At 37.1% G+C, this 18087-nt stretch overlaps 1 protein-coding gene across 1 annotated transcript in view; it reads left to right on the top strand.

The window, feature by feature from the left end:
* Positions 1–18087, top strand: part of SPATA16 (spermatogenesis associated 16) — a 264944-nt gene that overhangs the window by 165144 nt on the left and 81713 nt on the right. The window contains 1 exon segment of the mRNA XM_017889485.1: positions 15873–15957. Coding sequence (XP_017744974.1) covers positions 15873–15957 — 85 coding nt within the window.

Below are 18087 nucleotides of genomic sequence, written 5' to 3'. Positions count from 1 at the left end.
GATTGCATTGGGAGTTATACCTGATGTAAATGATGAGTTGATGGGTGCTGACGAGTTGATGGGTGCAGCACACCAACATGGCACAAGTATACATATGTAACAAACCTGCATGTTATGCACATGTACCCTAGAACTTAAAGTATAATAAAAAATAAAAATTAAAAAAAAAAGAGTGTTTTGTAAAAAAATAAATAAATAAATAAATTTAAAAAAAAAAAAGAAAGCCATCCAGCAGTTCAGCTGACTGAAGATAAATACATGTTATCTCTAAGAAAATATATACCTTATAGGAAGAAAAAAAGTGTGCATGTATATGCATTTTTTTCTGTAGGCTCTTAGGGGAAAAGTTCAATATAATTTAATAAGAATTTATTGCAGCCTATTATATAATCAGCTCTTGTTAGGAAGAATGAATAAGAAAAGAAGAAAATGAGATTTCTTCCCTTGAAGAGCTTACAATCCTAGTAGAGAAAGGATATATCGTTCTCTTTGTAGAGTACTCAGCAGGTATATTTAACCATGGAGGCTGGCTGTACAATGTGCAAACACACTCTGAAACATCTCCCCTGAGAGAATAATAGGCATTCACATAATTTGTCATTGAAACCGTGACATCTAAACCCCTTTCAGTGAAAGGGGCCTTATTACCCTAGGACAAGGATGGACTAGGACTATCTTGGGAAAACCTAGGTGTATGGTCAACCCTAGCATGGGATCAAAAGTGTGGGCATCACAGTTATGACCAGATAATGGAGATTTGTTTTCCTCTGCCCTTTATTTTCTTCTGCCCTTCTTCCACTGCTGCTCACTGATTTTTCCTTTAAATCTCTTAGTTCATATATTTTTATTGTTAGTCAAGCATGGTTTGACCAAGATTTTTGGACTAGATGATTTCATTGGTCTCTAAAACTTGACTGCCACCCTGGTCCAAACAGAAAAGAGGAATGAGATCACCTAGACTTGCTTCTTCATTAGAGACATGAGCAATGCATTTTCTCTTAGAAGCGGACTAGTTAAGACCATCACACTTTATTCACAATTGCCAAGAGCATAACACTTTATTCCAGGTACTCAGACATGAATTCTGTGATCAACACCTTTTCATATCCTTCGTGTCTCATGTGGCCCATCATCAGCCACAGTGCCCTTCATGAAGCAAGAGGTCAATAGCTTTTGGTTGAATGAATGAAGTGATACCTATGGCTAGAGACAGGAGAATATAGCTTATGAGTACTGACCATCACTGTCCTCCCCTACCTCAGAGAAATATTTCCAAAGGAGTAAGTAAATGTACCAGTTTATATATCATAGTTTGTTTCCCCAGTGCAAATTTTGTTCTGGAGGAATATATCTCAAAATGTTTAATGTAATCAGTGAAAATGTTGGTTTAATATATAGAATCCCATTTTAACTTCAACAGCACATCTGTGCCTCCCTTCATTTAACAAAATCACTTAGCAAATGTTTATTCACTTACTATGTCCCAATCACCATTCTAGATACTTGCTGATATAGATGGCAAGGAGCAAAACTTCAAAAATCCCTGCCCTTGTAGAGCTTATGACTATTCATTCATTTAATAATCACGTGGCATATGCCTGCACTGTGCAAGTCTTTGGTGAATTCATAGTAAGTGAGACATGATCCTTGACCTCCAGAAAATTGCTTTCTACTGAAGATGGCTTTAAAGAATACCAATAGCTAATTTAAAAGAGAGAGTTAGAGGGCTCTAAGAGATGACATAAGCAAAGTGTTATTATGACAGAGTAGAAAACAATAATATTCAAGGGTTAAATGTAAATATAAAGGTTAAAGAAGCCTGCACTAAAGAAATGGCATTCTCATTGTGGACTCACAAACCTACACTACCTGTATTAGTTGTAAGCTTGTGTAAATTTTGCAAGCTCAAGAAAAAATTTTAATAACGAGATAATCAATACCCTTTCGAAGCAGTCTCAGTAAGCCTATTTGGGTATAAACTTTTCAACAAGTCAATGTGCATTTTATTTTCCAAACTATCAGTGTTAAGACCTGGGCAGAATACTAACTGGGAAGTTACCACTTACTGAGTACTTCCCAAGTATCAGGCACTGCTAATATGCATTACATTTAACAGGGCATTTACTCCTCCTGACAACTCTATGAGGTTGGCAACTATTATCCACATTGTACTATGATGAAACTGAGGGTCAGATAGGTTAAGTAACTCGATCAAAGTTACACAGCCAGGAAATGACAGGATTAAGGTTCAAACAAAAGCTGTCTAGCTTCCAAGTCAGAGTTTTCAACCTGTATGCCGTATTGTCTCTCTGTTATTCTGATGAAAAATAATTTATTCAAAATTATTAAGAAGAAATAATACCTTCACCTTCCAATGAAACACAAATGTGCAATACCACTTAATATCTCAACCTAAAGAAGTAACTGTCATTTTATGGCAGTTTAAGTCACTGAGGGAAAGATTTGTGAGCCAGAATATTTTTTGATGCCTCTGAAATTACCTACTTATCTCTAGATGTACTGTGTACTTGAAAAAATTAGATACAGAGTTGATACGCTTGGATGGATATTTGAGAGAGGGAAAGATTGAATCCTATAATACTGTCCTGAGGGACCAGGCCTAGGTGGGTTTCACAGTGGAAGATTTTAGTACAAGCAGAGCACATTGGAAAGAAAGAAGATCCCAGAGCAGAGACATGGACTATTCAAAGGGGTCTAGAAAAGTGCTGAAAGCAAGTTTAAGCACATCATAATTCTGCCTGATGTCTGCTCTGAATATATATATAATTTATAAAAATTAGCACATGTTTATATGTTATCTTACAGCTGTCCTCTATCTTGGCAGAGTGCACACCTGTAATCCCAGCACTTTGGGAAGCTGAGCCGGGTGGATCACCTGGGGTCAGGAGTTCGAGACCAGCCTGGCCAACATGCAGAAAACCCCTCTCTACTAAAAATACAAAAAATTAGCTGGGCGTGGTGGTGGGTGCCTGTAATCTCAGCTACTCGGGAGGTTGAGGCAGGAGAATCACTTGAACCAGGGAGGTGGAGGTTGCAGTGAGCCAAGATCACGCCATTGCACCTAGGTGACAAGAGTGAAATTCCATCTCAAAAAAGAAAAAAAAAAGTGTTATAAAGTGAAATTCAACTTCAAAATATTAAGCATCCGTTCCATCAACCTTTAACGCGCCTCCTCTTCAGAATCTCCATGAACATCTCTGAGTGGATCTCAGCCCCTCCCCATCTCTTGGAAAGTGAGTGAGGGTATTTGGGTGGCCAAAGTAACTGGTAAGCACGATTGGCATGTTGAGGGGGCGCCTAGAAACACAGCTTCCTGCAATGCACAGGACAGCCCACACAATGCACAGTGTAGCTACCTAAAGTTTACAAGAGTGACTGCAGTTGAAAAATACCGAAAAGGAAACCTGATTCTACTCAGTTTAAAAATTCAAACGTTTTAAGTCACTTTACCCTTTTATTTAGTTTTATGTCATTGGCAAAACATTGCATAACTGATAAATGTGTATCATTTCAGTAAACTTTGGTTTAAACAGATATTTGTAGGCTGCCTTGACAACCTCACAACAGTGTATAAGATACTTTGGTTCTATTAGAAAATGGACTCCAAGTTTCAAAGAATCAGTTTACCATATCAGGGCCTGCCTATGCTGGCTAATCACTGTTTTCCTCATTCTCTCCCTCTTTGCCTACAGGTCTCAGGCTCTTGAGAAATAGGCAGCTGAGTTTATGACTGTGATTGAGTTCCACTATTTGCTAAATAATCAAGATACTTTATCAGGCTGTATAATCTGTATATATTCTGAGAGATTTTTTTCCTACCCAAGCAGAGATCAGGAGATGGAGTGCAAGCCACACCCCTCGACTTGCTACAAGCCTTAAGATTGTGCTTTGATTTCTTCTAGAGAGTAACAAGACAGTTAGTTCTGGCTACTTTCTCTGTAAGCTGTTTCTCTGCTGTGAATGGGTTTATTTTCTGCTCTAAGTCCTCTTATTTCCAACTGCTTTACATTTTATATTGGCTCCAGAAACTACTGCTGTGAATAACTGAAAGCAAAGTTAAATTCAGGATTGCCTATTTTTGTACAGCCAGGCTCTCCTCTAGCTTTTGTCCCCTTTCAACATGACCTAATATGACATTTTTCAGTGTTTGCTAATTGTTCCCTTTCCTTTGATCCCACAAAACGTTAAATAAAATTTCAGGATCATGCTTAAGATGGGAGAACCCTACATTCCGGATTTCCATTCATACCAGAAGGTGAGGGTTCCCTCTGCTGGTAGGGAAATGTTCCAAGAATGGACGCTTGACTCTCCATCATGGGAGAGTCACCGGGGATATGGTGGGGCAGGAGACAGGTCACTGGTAGGAAAATTCCCTGTGGGGATGCTCCAGGAGGAGATCTTGAAAAATGAGTGCTAAGGAAGTGTCTCTAAGGCTTACCAGGTACCATCAACACTCCAGAGAATCAGAGCAACAGATTATTTAATTTGACTGCTGGCCTGTGATTACCAGTGAGTCTCCACCAAAGAGTTACACAGTTGGCTTCAGGCTGAGCCCATTAGCGTTTTATCATTTATGGTTTCCTTGAGCATCAGATATTAGTTCATTCATCTGGAAAAGGAAAGAAGTCAGTTTTAGGTTTTCCTTTCCTCACAAGATTAATAGGACTATTAATAGGAACAATAACTTCTTCAAAGCCTCGTCCTCTATGAAAGCCCACACTAGTCTGAGACTAAATCACACAGGACCTGGAATGTACCATATTTTTTTATTTTATATTTATTTATTTTTTTTTTTTTTATTTTATTATATTATAAGTTCTAGGGTACATGAGCATAACGTTGCCAGGTTTGTTACATATGCTATACTTGTGCCATGTGGTGTGCTGCACCCATACAACTCATCAGCACCCATAATCATCATTTATATCGATGTATAATCCCCAGTGCCATCCCTCCCCCTCCCTCCCTTCCTCATGATAGGCCTCCAGTGTGTTATGTTCTCCTTTCCCAAGTCCAAGTGATCTCATTGTTCAGTTCCCTCCTATGAGTGAGAACATGCAGTGTTTTGGTTTTCTCTTCTTGTGATAGTTTGCTATGAATGATGGTTTCCAGCTGTCATCCATGTCCCTACAAAGGACCAAACTCATCCTTTTTTATGCTGCATAGTATTCCATGGTGTATATGTGCCACATTTTTCTTAAATCCAGTCTGTCACAGTGGACATTTGGGTTGATTCCAAGTCTTTGCTATTGTGAATAGTCCTGCAATAAACAACGGCAGCCAAAAGCCAAAATTGACAAATGGGATCTAATTAAACTAAAGAGCTTTCTGCACAGCAAAAGAAAACTACCATCAGAGTGGGGGGGGGGGAACAGGCGCCAACCTACAGAATGGGAGAACATTTTTGCAATCTACTCATCTGACAAAGGGGCTAATAATCACAGGATCTACAAAGAACTCAAACAATATACAAGAAAAAAACAAACAAACCCCATCAAAAAAGTGGGCAAGGATATGAACAACATTTCTGCAAAGAAGACATTCAATACGCCAACAGACATGTGAAAAAATGCTCATCATCACTCGCCATAAGAGAATGCAAATCAAAACCACAATGAGATATCATCTCACACCAGAATGGCAACTCATTAAAAATCAGGAAACAACAGGTGTTGGAGAGGATGTGAGAAATAGGAAACACTTTTACACTGTTGTGGGATTGTAAACTAGTTCAACCATTATGGAAAACAGTATCGGCAATCTCAACCGGATCACGAATAGATGTACCATGTGACCAGCCATCCCACTACTGGGTAATACCCAAAGGATATAAATTATTCTACCTACAAAGACACATGCCACACGTATGTTTATTGCGAATGTACCATATTTAAGCTCAAAAATGCCTTCTCCTCACATTCCTTGTTAGTTAACTTTGTCCTTAAGAATGGTGTTATTATCTCAATTTCCTGTGTTCTTATAGTCACTGCCCTAGTTTAGACTTGTCTGCTATCCCCCAGAATTCCCGCAATCACCTACCACCTCCAGTCTTCTCACTCAAATACATCCTCTAAAGCGTTATCAAGGTTCTCTCTCTCAACCACAGAACCACTTTCCATTTAATACCATACAACAGTTCCCCATTACCCACGGGATGAAATCCAGCCTTCTTTATGCCTTTCCTCTGCCTTCCCTCCCCTGCTCAAAATGCAGCAAGATGGTACTTTTGGAGTTTCCTGCTCTTCCTCCTGCTTCAAACCTCTGCACCTGTGTTTAAGTTGTATGCTAAGCCCAGAATGCCCTTCTCCGGCTTAGGCTCTCTTTGTTTGACTAACTCCTATTCATCATTTGAAGCTGACCCAGGTCCCCCTCCCTGAATACCACCAACCCTCTCAACTGCTTTAGTACATATATTGATTTATCCACTTACTCACTGTGATATAATTATATTTCCTTCCTCATTAGACTTTAATGATAGGAATGGCTGACCCATCTTAGTATCCTCATCTTTGTGGAACAGGGAAACTCATGAATATGCAAATACAAATCCAGTACTCATATGTATTTAGATCCCTTCCTATATCCATATGGCCCTATCAGGACCCAACAACAAACAACAGTAATACTACTATTACTATTTGTAGCAGCAGCCAATCAATATTTACTGAGAGCTTAGCAATGTACATGGTAAGACAATCTTCTTCATTCCAGAGAGCAAATGGGGTCCAGATATTAAGGACACCACTTATAAACTCGTACCTAAAAAGCAAAATAGAGATAACCCTGGATTGTTCCCAATATAGCTAGAGAGTGTCACTGTCCCTATTAAACACAAGCCTGGCAGGTCATGGCCAGGTAAGACCTCCTTCCCATTATTAAATCCAGACTAGCAATGGCTGAGATTTTTAAACTAGAAGTTCCCATGTTACCTCCCTCCAAAAACTCAATTGTCCCTTGCATCTATAGAATAAAGTTTAAATTCATCCACCTGAAATCCAAGGTTTATCATAATCTGTCCCCAACATAATTTTCTAGCTTTTTCCCCCTCTATTCCTCTACACAAACCCTCTGCTTCTCCTAAGATTCTGCATTAATACCTCTACTTTCAATTTCCTAGCATGTGATATGTCCCTGCTCCCCAACCAAATAAAAAAAAAAATGCTACCTTTTCTTCATTCCTATTTAAAAATAATGCTAGCCATTCTTCAGGTCTCAGCACTGAAAATTCCATTACAGTAAAAGGTAATCGTTTTCCTCTTTAAAATTCTATAGCACTTATGATCTGTACTTCTTAGTTAACATAATGTACTTAACATTTGCATGGTTCTTTGAGGATATAAAATGCCTGATATTTTGGCATGTCAAATATGCTAAATATGGACGTCATATTGATAGCCCAATTGGAAGCTCATAGAGATCAGCATCGTGTCTTCATACTTTTTGCATGTTGCCATGACTCCAAATCTTGCCTATTATAATAAAACAAGAAACATTTGCTGATTTTGGGCTCCACACAGAAAAGAAATCAAAAATAAAACTTCATAAAAATATCTGAAATGAGTTCTATTTATCCATTCCTCTTCAATCAGGCATATATTTTCTGTAGATATAATAACACCTCTCTTGACACAGCCAGAAAAGGAAAAGAATTGACCATGTTATATTAATAAGTCAGAACTAAGTATAGGACTTGTCTGCTAGTGAGACAAGCATGAGTGGGGGATAAGGGAGGAGGACCAGGCGTCACCAGGCGATAGCATTACACACAGTTTAATCAGCCACAGTGAATATAGCTTTTAGAGAGTACACCAACAGTCAACAGCTTGACATGAAATTAGCATCAGGCGCCCCATATATCTAGTTGAATTCTGACTCTGCCATCTACTTTTTAGAAAATTAACTTCCTTAAACCTCAGCTTCTTCAAGTTATAGCTTGGTTTTAGGAATTAAATGAGATGTAAAAGCACTTGCTATGTACATGGTAAGCTCTCAGTAAATATCGGCTGCTGTTACAAATAGTAGTAGTAGTACTGTTGTTGTTTGTTGTTACCAGTTGAGAATCTAGGAACAGGCAATATTTGAAACTTCAGACTAGCAGGCAGGCAGTAACCCTCAAGAAAAATTCCCATCTATGACTTGATAGTCTTGCAGGAGCATGGCTAGAACTCCAATAATCATCAGAATCTGGAATTATAATCAAGGCAGGAACCTATAAACTCGATTTGGACTGCAATAGGTAAAGACTCAGTCTCAGGAAAAATTTCCAGATATTAGAATCAGGCAATTAGGCATAGAAGAAGGCTTGTTACAAAAGTCCAGAGACCGAAAAACTTCTTCAATGACCACCAACTATGGAAACATCTGAACCCAGAGCATTACTGAAGCTGAGTCTCCCTGTGAATTATTGTCAAATGACTAGGGGCAGGCAGTAAGGGGGAAGGAAGATGGATAACTGAGGGAAAGCCCAAACACAGCAGATGTGAATTACTGATCACTTAAATAGACAAAGTGTTTATTAAAAATTTACTGAGCAACAACTATTACCAGGCGTTGTAGGAGGCACTGTAATGGTAGGCTCCGGTAGCTTACAGTCTAGATCAGCACTGTCAGATAGAACTGCCAGAGATGATGAAGATATTCTGTGTCACTGAGGATGATATCCACCAGCCACATGGGGCTACTGAACACCTGAAATGTGCTTGTGTACCCAAGAAACTAAATTTAAAATTTTAATTTTAATTCATTTAAATAAAAATAACCACAGATGGCTAGTTGTTCCCATATTGGACAGCACAGGACTAGAGAAAGGAGGCAATAAGCAAGTAAACAGAGGTAATGACAAAATGTGAAGCTTATTCAGAAAAAGCACAAAGTTCTGGTTTAGGAATAGCAGGGCGGGGCCAAGGGGTGGGGTTGGGGGCTTGACTGGAGAGTTATGGAAAATGTGTTGAAGAGGAAAACAGCCTGTTAAGAATTGGAGGCTACCGTAGGAGCTTGGGTTTTGAGGTAATTTTCCTTTACAGTTTTTGAAAGAACATTGTGACTGGCTACTATGTGGAAAATATGTGAGCCTACATAAAAATGCTTCGTGGGTGTGTGTGTGTGAGTGTGTGTGTGTGAGTGTGTGTGTGTGTGTGTGTGTTGGCTTGAATGAATTTACTAGTTTAGCTCTTCTCCCCATAAGTATATCATCTTTAATATTAGTGTGTACATATATTCAAAAGAAAAACGTACTCTGCATCAATATTAATTCATCTAAAATGAACAATATACATACATATGTTCTTGAGCTTTTTTAAGTACAGGAGAAAGGAAACAACCTCCTAAACATATTGATAATACAAAAGAATTCTGTAGTTCGATCTCATACACACACCTTTAAGAAGTACCTATACAATTACATAAATGAAATAGATGCATATAAAGATAACAGATTATCCTTAGACTTGTGAGAGTTCAATTTCCAATTGTAGAAGGCAGAAAAGGAGAAACTTAAATAAATTGGAAATGCAACCACAAAACTGACTCAAGGCAACAAAAAAAAAAAGGACATTTTTGAGAAAACGGAAGCAAGTGGGGTTAATTAATTAACATAGGGAAAAGAAGATTAATAAATTATTGTGAGGATGTTTAGAACTTCTATTCAGAGAATATGGCATAGTTGGGTTACATTAACACTGGAGAAAGAACTAAAGCCAGCAGACTAAAACTGCAGAAGATGCTATTTATGGCTGTGAAACTCTGTAATCAGTGAGGAAAGCAGAGCAATGTCCTTCTGTGGAGGTCTTTAAAACAGAATAGATTCTCATCAGTCTCGTTTGAAAGGTTTAAGTGTGATCCTGCCTAAAGGCAAGGTGATGAACGGAATGACTTTTCAAGGTCTCAGCCAGTCAGCCCAGTGAGACCACACAGCTGATTGTGGGCTGTGATTTTTTTTTGTTTACCCATATCTTATTGTTTTACACCACCATGTGGCCACACTGAGTAGAAATGTTATAAATTTTGAATCTGAACATAGGCCTTGAGACATGTCAACAGTATTTTCTCATATTCTTAGAATTGCACAGTCTGTTTAGAAATATTCAATCTGTAAAAGCACCTAACATAAATGTGCTTGTACTCATAATCCTTTTGTGGTATTAATTACAAATAAGCAAATAAAACTGGTACCTATTTGATTAATAATAATATGTCACATTATTTTATTGTGCATTTGCCATTCTATAGGAACAAAATTTGATTCACAATAAGCTGAGTTCATAAAATAAAAACCTTTTATTTTATATGTGTATATATTTAAAAACCAGATTCTGGCCCTTTTATACTTAATAGATGTATTAAGTAAATAAAATGTGAACATTTCCTTGCGGGAAAGCAATAACTGCTGACATATGACTGAAGGCATCATGTAAAAAATAATTTTAGATACGACACATTGGGCCAATGTGTTTCCCAATACCTTTCCTCTTCAATTTATGCCATAAATACATCTGCATCAATTAGCATTCATTAAACTCTCATATGAGCTAATTTTTGCATTGGACAAATTAGACTGACAAAGCCCATTCTGTCGCTCCACTACCATGCCACTTTCACTACAAAAGCATTCTCTTCAATATGGACTGTGAGATAGCTCTAAGGCCAGACTGCTTCTGCTAGAATCCTAGTAAGCTATGTAATTCTGTTCGTCTCAGGCTCTTTGTAAGATAGAATTCAATTTTTTGAATTTGTATAAATAAATAAGATAATGCGTAGTTGTTAATTCAACAAATACTTATTGCGTGACTACCATGACAGGCACTTTTCTAGGCACAGGGGATACAGCAGTGAATAAAACAGACAAAAATCTCTGCCCTTGGGGACCTTACGTTCCAGTAAAGAGTCAGATAGCAAATATTTTTGGCTTTGTGAGAGACAGGATTTCCTTTGCAACTGCTCAACTCTGCCATTGCTGCACGAAAGCAGTCATAGACAGCGTGTAAGCAGTGCACAAATGAATGAGCATTGCTGTGTTCCATTAACACGTAATTTATAAACACAGGTAGCAGACCAGATGGGACCCACAGACCATAATCTGCTGACCCTGCAGTAAGGGAAGACAGCAATAAACACCACCAAAACTAGTACAAACGAAATAAACTTTATGTTGAATGGTGATAAGTAGCATGGAAAAAGCACAACAAGTGAGGGTATGAATAGTGTTGGAATCTGGCCAGGGTAGTTCTCACTGAGAAAATGACACCTACAAACGAAGGAGGTGAGCAAGAGAGTCATAAGAATGTATAGGGAAAGAGCATTTCAGGAGAAGCACTGTCATGTGCAAAATCCCAGAAGCAATAGTATGGCCATTCTTTGTGAGGGACAGCGGGATGGACCCTGTCTGGAGCAGAGTGAGCTAAGAAGAAGGTAGTTGAAAATGAGGTCAGAGAAGCAATGTGTGTCCAGATGATACAGGACTCAAATGCCATTATAAAGGGGTTAGTTTTTTACTCCGAGAGAGATAGGAAGCTTTGCAGTTTTAAGCGCAGGAGTGACCTGCTCTAGCACCCTAATTTTAATGGGATCAGTCTGACTATTGTGTTGAGAATAAACCGATGGAGAAGCAGGGAGCTGTTGCAGTAATCCAGGTGAGAGATTATGGACCAGATGATAATGCTGGAGATGGTGAGAAGTGGCAAGATTCTCATGTAGGTTAAAGAGAGCCTGACCAGGATTTTATCTTGCAATGGATAGGGAATATGAGAGAGAGGAGTTGATGGTGATGCCAAGGTTTTTTGTCTGAAAAATTAGGTAGATGGTGACTACTAGAGGTTGGGGAGATGAAGTAAGGAAGATCTGTGTCTCCAGTGTGATTAAGTTAAATTTCATACCTTTTAGGTGTCTAAGTAGAGATGTCTAAAAGGCAGTTTCTACAAGATTCTGCAGATCCAGGAAGAGGTTTAGCCTCAGGATATACATATAAGACTTGTCAATGTATAGATGCTATTTAAAACCATGAAACTCATGAATTCACCAAGAAAGACAGAGAAAAGGTCCAGGCATTGCATCCTGAGACACTCCAAAGTTAGGAATCTAGGGAGATGGGAAGATAACTGCAAGGAAGGCCGAAAAGAGCAACCAGAAAGATAGGAGGAAAACCCAAAATAATGGCACAGTGGAAGCCAAGTGGGAGCGTGTACACAGAATGAAGGCATGAGCTATTGTATGACTTGCAACTGAGAATGCATAGAAAATGAAGATTGAAAATTAAACCATTACATTGGGCAATACAGAGACGATTAGTGGTACGGACAAGAGCAGTTTCAGTGACGTGGTGGGAATGACAGCCCTGCTGGAGTGAGTCGCAGAGACAACAGAAAGAGAAAAATTACAAGTAGAGAAAGCACACAGCTTTTTCAAGAGTGCGAGGTTTTCCAGTTTGCTTTTTAACAGTGAAGGGAAGAATTCAGGTGATAATTGGAATGGAGGACACAGAGCAAGAAAAGCTTTTGGGGTATTTTGTTTTGTTTTAAAAGGAAGAAACAACAGCATTTATGTATGCTGGCAGAAAAGCTCCAGGAGAAAATGAGAAATGAAAAGAGAGAGAAGAAACTAGAAGAGTGAGAGACTTGGTGGAGCAGTTTCCATGAGTAGGCGCAATTGGATGAGATCTAGTGCAGAAGTAGATGGGTTAGGTTTACACTCTGCTCCATAAAGTGCTTAACATGGTGTTTATCACTTCGTAAAGGCTCAAAATTAGCAAACGTTAAGCCACTGACTGTCAGTTAAAAAGTTTGCCTTCCATGATCTTATAGCTCCAGTGCAGGTACAGCATTCAGTACATTAATGAAAATAAGATGAATAGAATCATGACAATGAAATGAAAATAGTTGGAAGCAACATTGAATCACATTGACTAGCACCTAGATATTGTTCTAATGGTAGAGGGATACCTGAAGGAGAATAGAAAGAATGACGGGTTACTGTTTACATTTGATTCATGGGATGAGTCTGCTGGAACCAGGATCTCACATGGTACTTGACTCCTTATGGATGCTCAGTGGGTTGATCAATTAATTATCTTGCCTTTTATAAATTCAGCATGATGAACACCCCATGGCTCTTGCCTCACAAATGTTGCATGACACAATGTCATTTCCATGCACTTTTAATACTATTTCACTAATTTTCACCAATTCATGAGGGCTGAGCAGTAGGGCAGAGCTACAATGGAGAACCAGACAAAGGAAGGTGGGTGGTAAAAGCACAGCTGCCATTTCCACGGGGAAGAAAAAGGGGCTTGGAGCAACTACAATCTGAATTGTGTTCCAAACATGAACACAGCTCTATGAATACATGCCAGGTATTGAAAGAAATACATCATACTTATGAAATATATCTCAGCTAATATGGAGCTTTAGGAAATCATTTTTTATTATTTAACTTTAGTATCCTTTTGCTCTTATAAAACTTATGCTTCACTGAGGTATGGCAGGTAAAGAATTTCAATGCATCTTAATTCTTCACGGTTTCAATATAAATTTGGAGTTGTGTTCCTTTAAAAAAGACTTGAACCCCAGGTGAAAAGCACACTTAAGAATGTAGCAAACAACGTGACAACATATAATTATAGAAAAGCAACTTTTGCAAAACATTAATAAAATGCTAAAATTCTAATTTTACAATGTTGAACACAAAACCAAATCACCAAAAGCATTAAAAAATCAAGAAAGCCTTAGAAACCCACTGGGGTGATCTACCTCCTTCTCTTTCACAATTGTCCTAACCCAAAAATGACAATAACTAACATTATAAAAATTCTTATCAATTTATCTTTTACTTAAGTTTAGTTACTGGACTCTGCTCGGTAATATTAGTGCATGTTATATTGTCCCTTGAAGAGAAAATAGCAGATTGAAATATCTAAGGGGACCTGTGGCTGGAATGTGTGCGTGCTGGCATCGGATATTGATTGACAGTTATATAAATGCCCACCATGGCTTGATCAACCTACTAATTTTCTTATGTTAGAGTTAAACTACCCCAACTTGTTTTTTATAAATAAAATCTTTAGGAACACAGTCACACTAATTCGTTTATGTATTGTCTATAGCTGCTTCTGCAAAGCAAAGTTGAGTAGCTGTGAAACTACATGGCCCACAAAACTTAAAATAGTTACTATCGACCCTTTACAGGAAAAGTTTGCCCACCCTTGATTTAACTAATGGCTGGATACTTCTTAAGCAATGTTTGTTGAACCATATTGAAATCCAAATGCTAATGGTAGAAGGAATCACATTGCAGACCAAATTGTCACCTAAGTGTACCCTACTCCTGTAAATATAGGGCGTGTTGTCCTTGAAAGTAAAATTTCTATATTTTCCATTGATTTCTTAAATTCAGAATTTATTAAATGAAATTCTATTAAACAACAGGCACCTCCATGTCAAGTAAACTTTCTTTTTAGGTTGTTAAGAAAGGAAAACGTTTCCATGTGCTTCTATCACAATGTAAACATTTGAAATACACTTTTGTTCCTCTACAGTCTATGATTTTTATACCTTGTTTCTGTCCCATTCATATTCACACAACATCAAAACCTCCTACCTCTCTTTACCTTATCATTAAGAGCTTTGGAAAATATAAAAGGATTCTTAAAATATTAGCTATTCTTAAATTATTGTCATTTATTTTGAAATGTCAGTGGGCAGCTTCTTTCCAATACTACATGTGTTAAATATATACACACACACACACACACACACACACACACACAGAGAGAGAGAGAGAGAGAGAGAGAGAGCTGAATAACCCTCCAGTTGGTGGTATTTGTTTCCACCGTTGATTTTTAGAGTCCTAATTTTTCTCTGTCCTGAAGAAGAATCTAAACATTTAAATTATTTAAAAAGAGTAAGTTTATAGCTGCTATGCCTTAGACAACTTATATTTAGAAAAGGAAAATTTCTAATTCAATTTACAATGATGTCAAGAAACTACACATATCTGCAGGCAAAGATAACAAAAACATTCAGGGGTACACAGTCACAGCTCTACTTAAATAAATAAACTTTTGGTACTAGTGATTAGGTACACAGGATTCTTATGTGTTTAATTGGCTAACGTGACAATTTGGAATTACTTCAAGTCACATTTAATTAGATCTGGAATCTCTGGAGAAAGAAATAGAGAGACCTAGCAGAGAAATAGTCATAAAAGTAAACTGTTTATCCAAAGGGTACTAAGTAATGGATTAATATCTATTGCACAATAGTTTTTAATATCCCCTCAATTTAATAAGATTAATGCAGCAAGTGTACACACTAGACATTAAAATCAATTCAATTACACACAAATTTGTGGGGAGAGGATTCTTCCTTGAATTGGAGATTTTTTTTTATTTTCTGTTTTCAGGTGACTAATAAGAGGTGAATAATATTTAACTCAGGTAAAGTCTGAGATATGCTTAAATACCAATCTAATAGTTAGCTATATATGCTATGCTAGGTTTGAAGACCTAAAAGTTCCTAACATCTGTGTCACTCTATAAGTGCTTTGAAGCTTAATATAGGCCAACCAAAACAAAACATTATCTCATAATCTTTAAATATTCTTATACTGTACAAATTTAAAAACCACCTAGAAGACAAATAACTTATTGCTTCTCTTTTATAGTTTTGGTTTATCTAACCCCCCAAAAAAACCCTACTTTCAACATTCTAAAATGTGCTTTGTGTTTCGCTTAATATTAGTCTAGACAAATTTATACATTAAAAATCATCTTCCTCCATATTTGTATATAGTGCCTGTTATGATTTTCCTTCTGTCCTATACATTTGTGTTTTTTTAAAAAAAAAATCTGTCCTTGTTCTTAGGAGTGCCATGATTGCTGACTACATGTTCTGGCTTGGTGGAGGAAGGGAACAGAGCATAAGCAAGCTCATCAGACTGTATTGGCAGGTAAAAATTGATGTCCCAACTAGGGAGGAGAAACCCATCTCATTTTTAGGGCTGAAATGAAAGATTGGTGCTTAAAAGACTGCAGGAAAAGGTAGCTCTGGGTATATCAATCAGAAGGAAGCTACCGAATAATAATGTATTTATAATGAAGTAGAATTTCTAAGAGTAATTCTAGAGGCAAAATTCAAGGTTGTTAACCCGTGGCCCATACTTCAGTTTTACAACTCAATATAAATTTTGGAGATCCCAGGAACGACTTTTCCAGGCATGCTATTATAATAATAGGATTCTTTAAAATATGAACATTGTATTTTCATAGATTCTTATTGATCTATGGCCTGTAAAAACAGATGCTAGAATATTAATTACATAATAAAGGAAAAATGCAAAGATCAGATGTATTTGTTTACTATTTACTATTTGAAACACTTAACCAATAGCAAATTGCAAATCTTGTTTCTCATTTATTATTCAAAATGGCAGCAAGAAGTCATACCAAAGGTCAATCAGATGCCAAGAAGAAAGTCATAATTTCTTAGACATATAAGTAAGAATTTTGGATTTATTAGTTCAATCTCATTTATAAGACATGAATCTGTTCTTGCTTTACCCTCCACCAACAAGCTGTCAATAAGTTTCTGCTGAAGTATATCCAAAATGAAGAGCTCACTTAACCCCCACAAAAATAACATCTGGTTTACTAACTATTAAACTGTTTTCCTCATTTAAAGTGAATTTCTACTCCCTTAAAACTTCCATCCCGTTGTTTCTAGTGAGTCCACATGAACCACAGGAAACCCATTTCCAATGAAGTTATTATAAATATTTGAAAATCAACTACAAAAGCCAACTTTCTCCTCCATGTCTTCTCTTCTCCAGACTGTGTGGAGCTTTTTCCTTGTATTTCAAGATGTTTTAATTTAATTGAATATGAACCTTTTGAACCAACCAGAATAAGATGTTCTAAGCCACTAACTGTAAAGTGAGAAATAATCATCAACAGCCTTTTGAAGCTTCCTGGTTTTTTCCTGTCTTTTTTTCCCCCCCCACATTTTCACTACTGTGTCTTGGTCCCTAGTTTTTTGTCTCTCTATATTATATGTTATCTTTGTTAGACATTAAAGTGTCAGGTTTATCATACACAATTTCCAGTAACTCACATGGTTCTATCTGGAGATCAATTTACCTTCTATTAAAAAAAAATTTAGATTAGTCCCATCATACTTCAGTTCTGTGATTATTTCAAAATAAAAAAAAACAAATGTTGATCTCCAAGTAGACAAATCTTTAATCCCAAAACAACCTATTACTTCTCTGATAATTTTAAGACTTTCCTAACAGAATCTGGAACACACAAACAGCAGTAATTGCTGATGAACATGTAACTAAATAGCTGTTTAAAAATGCCAGATGGGGAAAATAAGCAAATAATATGGGCTATAGAGATACAAAGAGGACTTTTTTATAAGGATTTCAGAGGCTTTTATAAAGGATTTAAGAGAGGTGGAAAAGAAGTTGTGAATATTGAGGACTGGAAAATATTCAGCAGGCCTGGCATATACTAGGTCCCCAGCGAATGCTTGACTTAATTTAATTATTCATTAAACAAATATATATGAGTACCTATCGTGTTTTCTACATTGAACTAAGAAAATAATAGATCCAGTGTTAGCATAACCTAAGACAAAGTAAGACCTTGGCAGTTTCGTAAATAAAAATTTTGTCTGACCATGTTGTGGTTCGCAAGTGTGATAATTCAGTTTTTACACTCACGTGTGAGACACACCTCCTTCAAATCTTGTTATGTCATCACATTATCCATCTGATGTGAAAAAACTTTTACTGTTTCCTTTAGCTTTCAGAGAACATTAATATCTCTATTTTATTTACCTCAGACTAAGAAAATAATCTCCACTTACCAATGCATGCATGTTTGTGATAGAAAATGAAATAAAATGAATATTTTACTATTACACATTAATAAAAGATAAAAAATAGTTCTCTTTGTATTCCCTTTTTCTTGATTGGATGTAACCTGGTGTAAGGGAAAAGAGCTCTTCTCTAGAAGTCAGGTCTGATTTCGTACAAGTTCTAATACTAACTAGATATTGAACTTAGGGCAAGTTAGTC

Source organism: Rhinopithecus bieti, unplaced genomic scaffold (assembly GCF_001698545.2).
Source record: "Rhinopithecus bieti isolate Rb0 unplaced genomic scaffold, ASM169854v2 scaffold_18353, whole genome shotgun sequence".
Lineage (NCBI taxonomy): Eukaryota > Metazoa > Chordata > Mammalia > Primates > Cercopithecidae > Rhinopithecus > Rhinopithecus bieti.
This window is presented reverse-complemented; position numbering and strand designations above follow the sequence as displayed.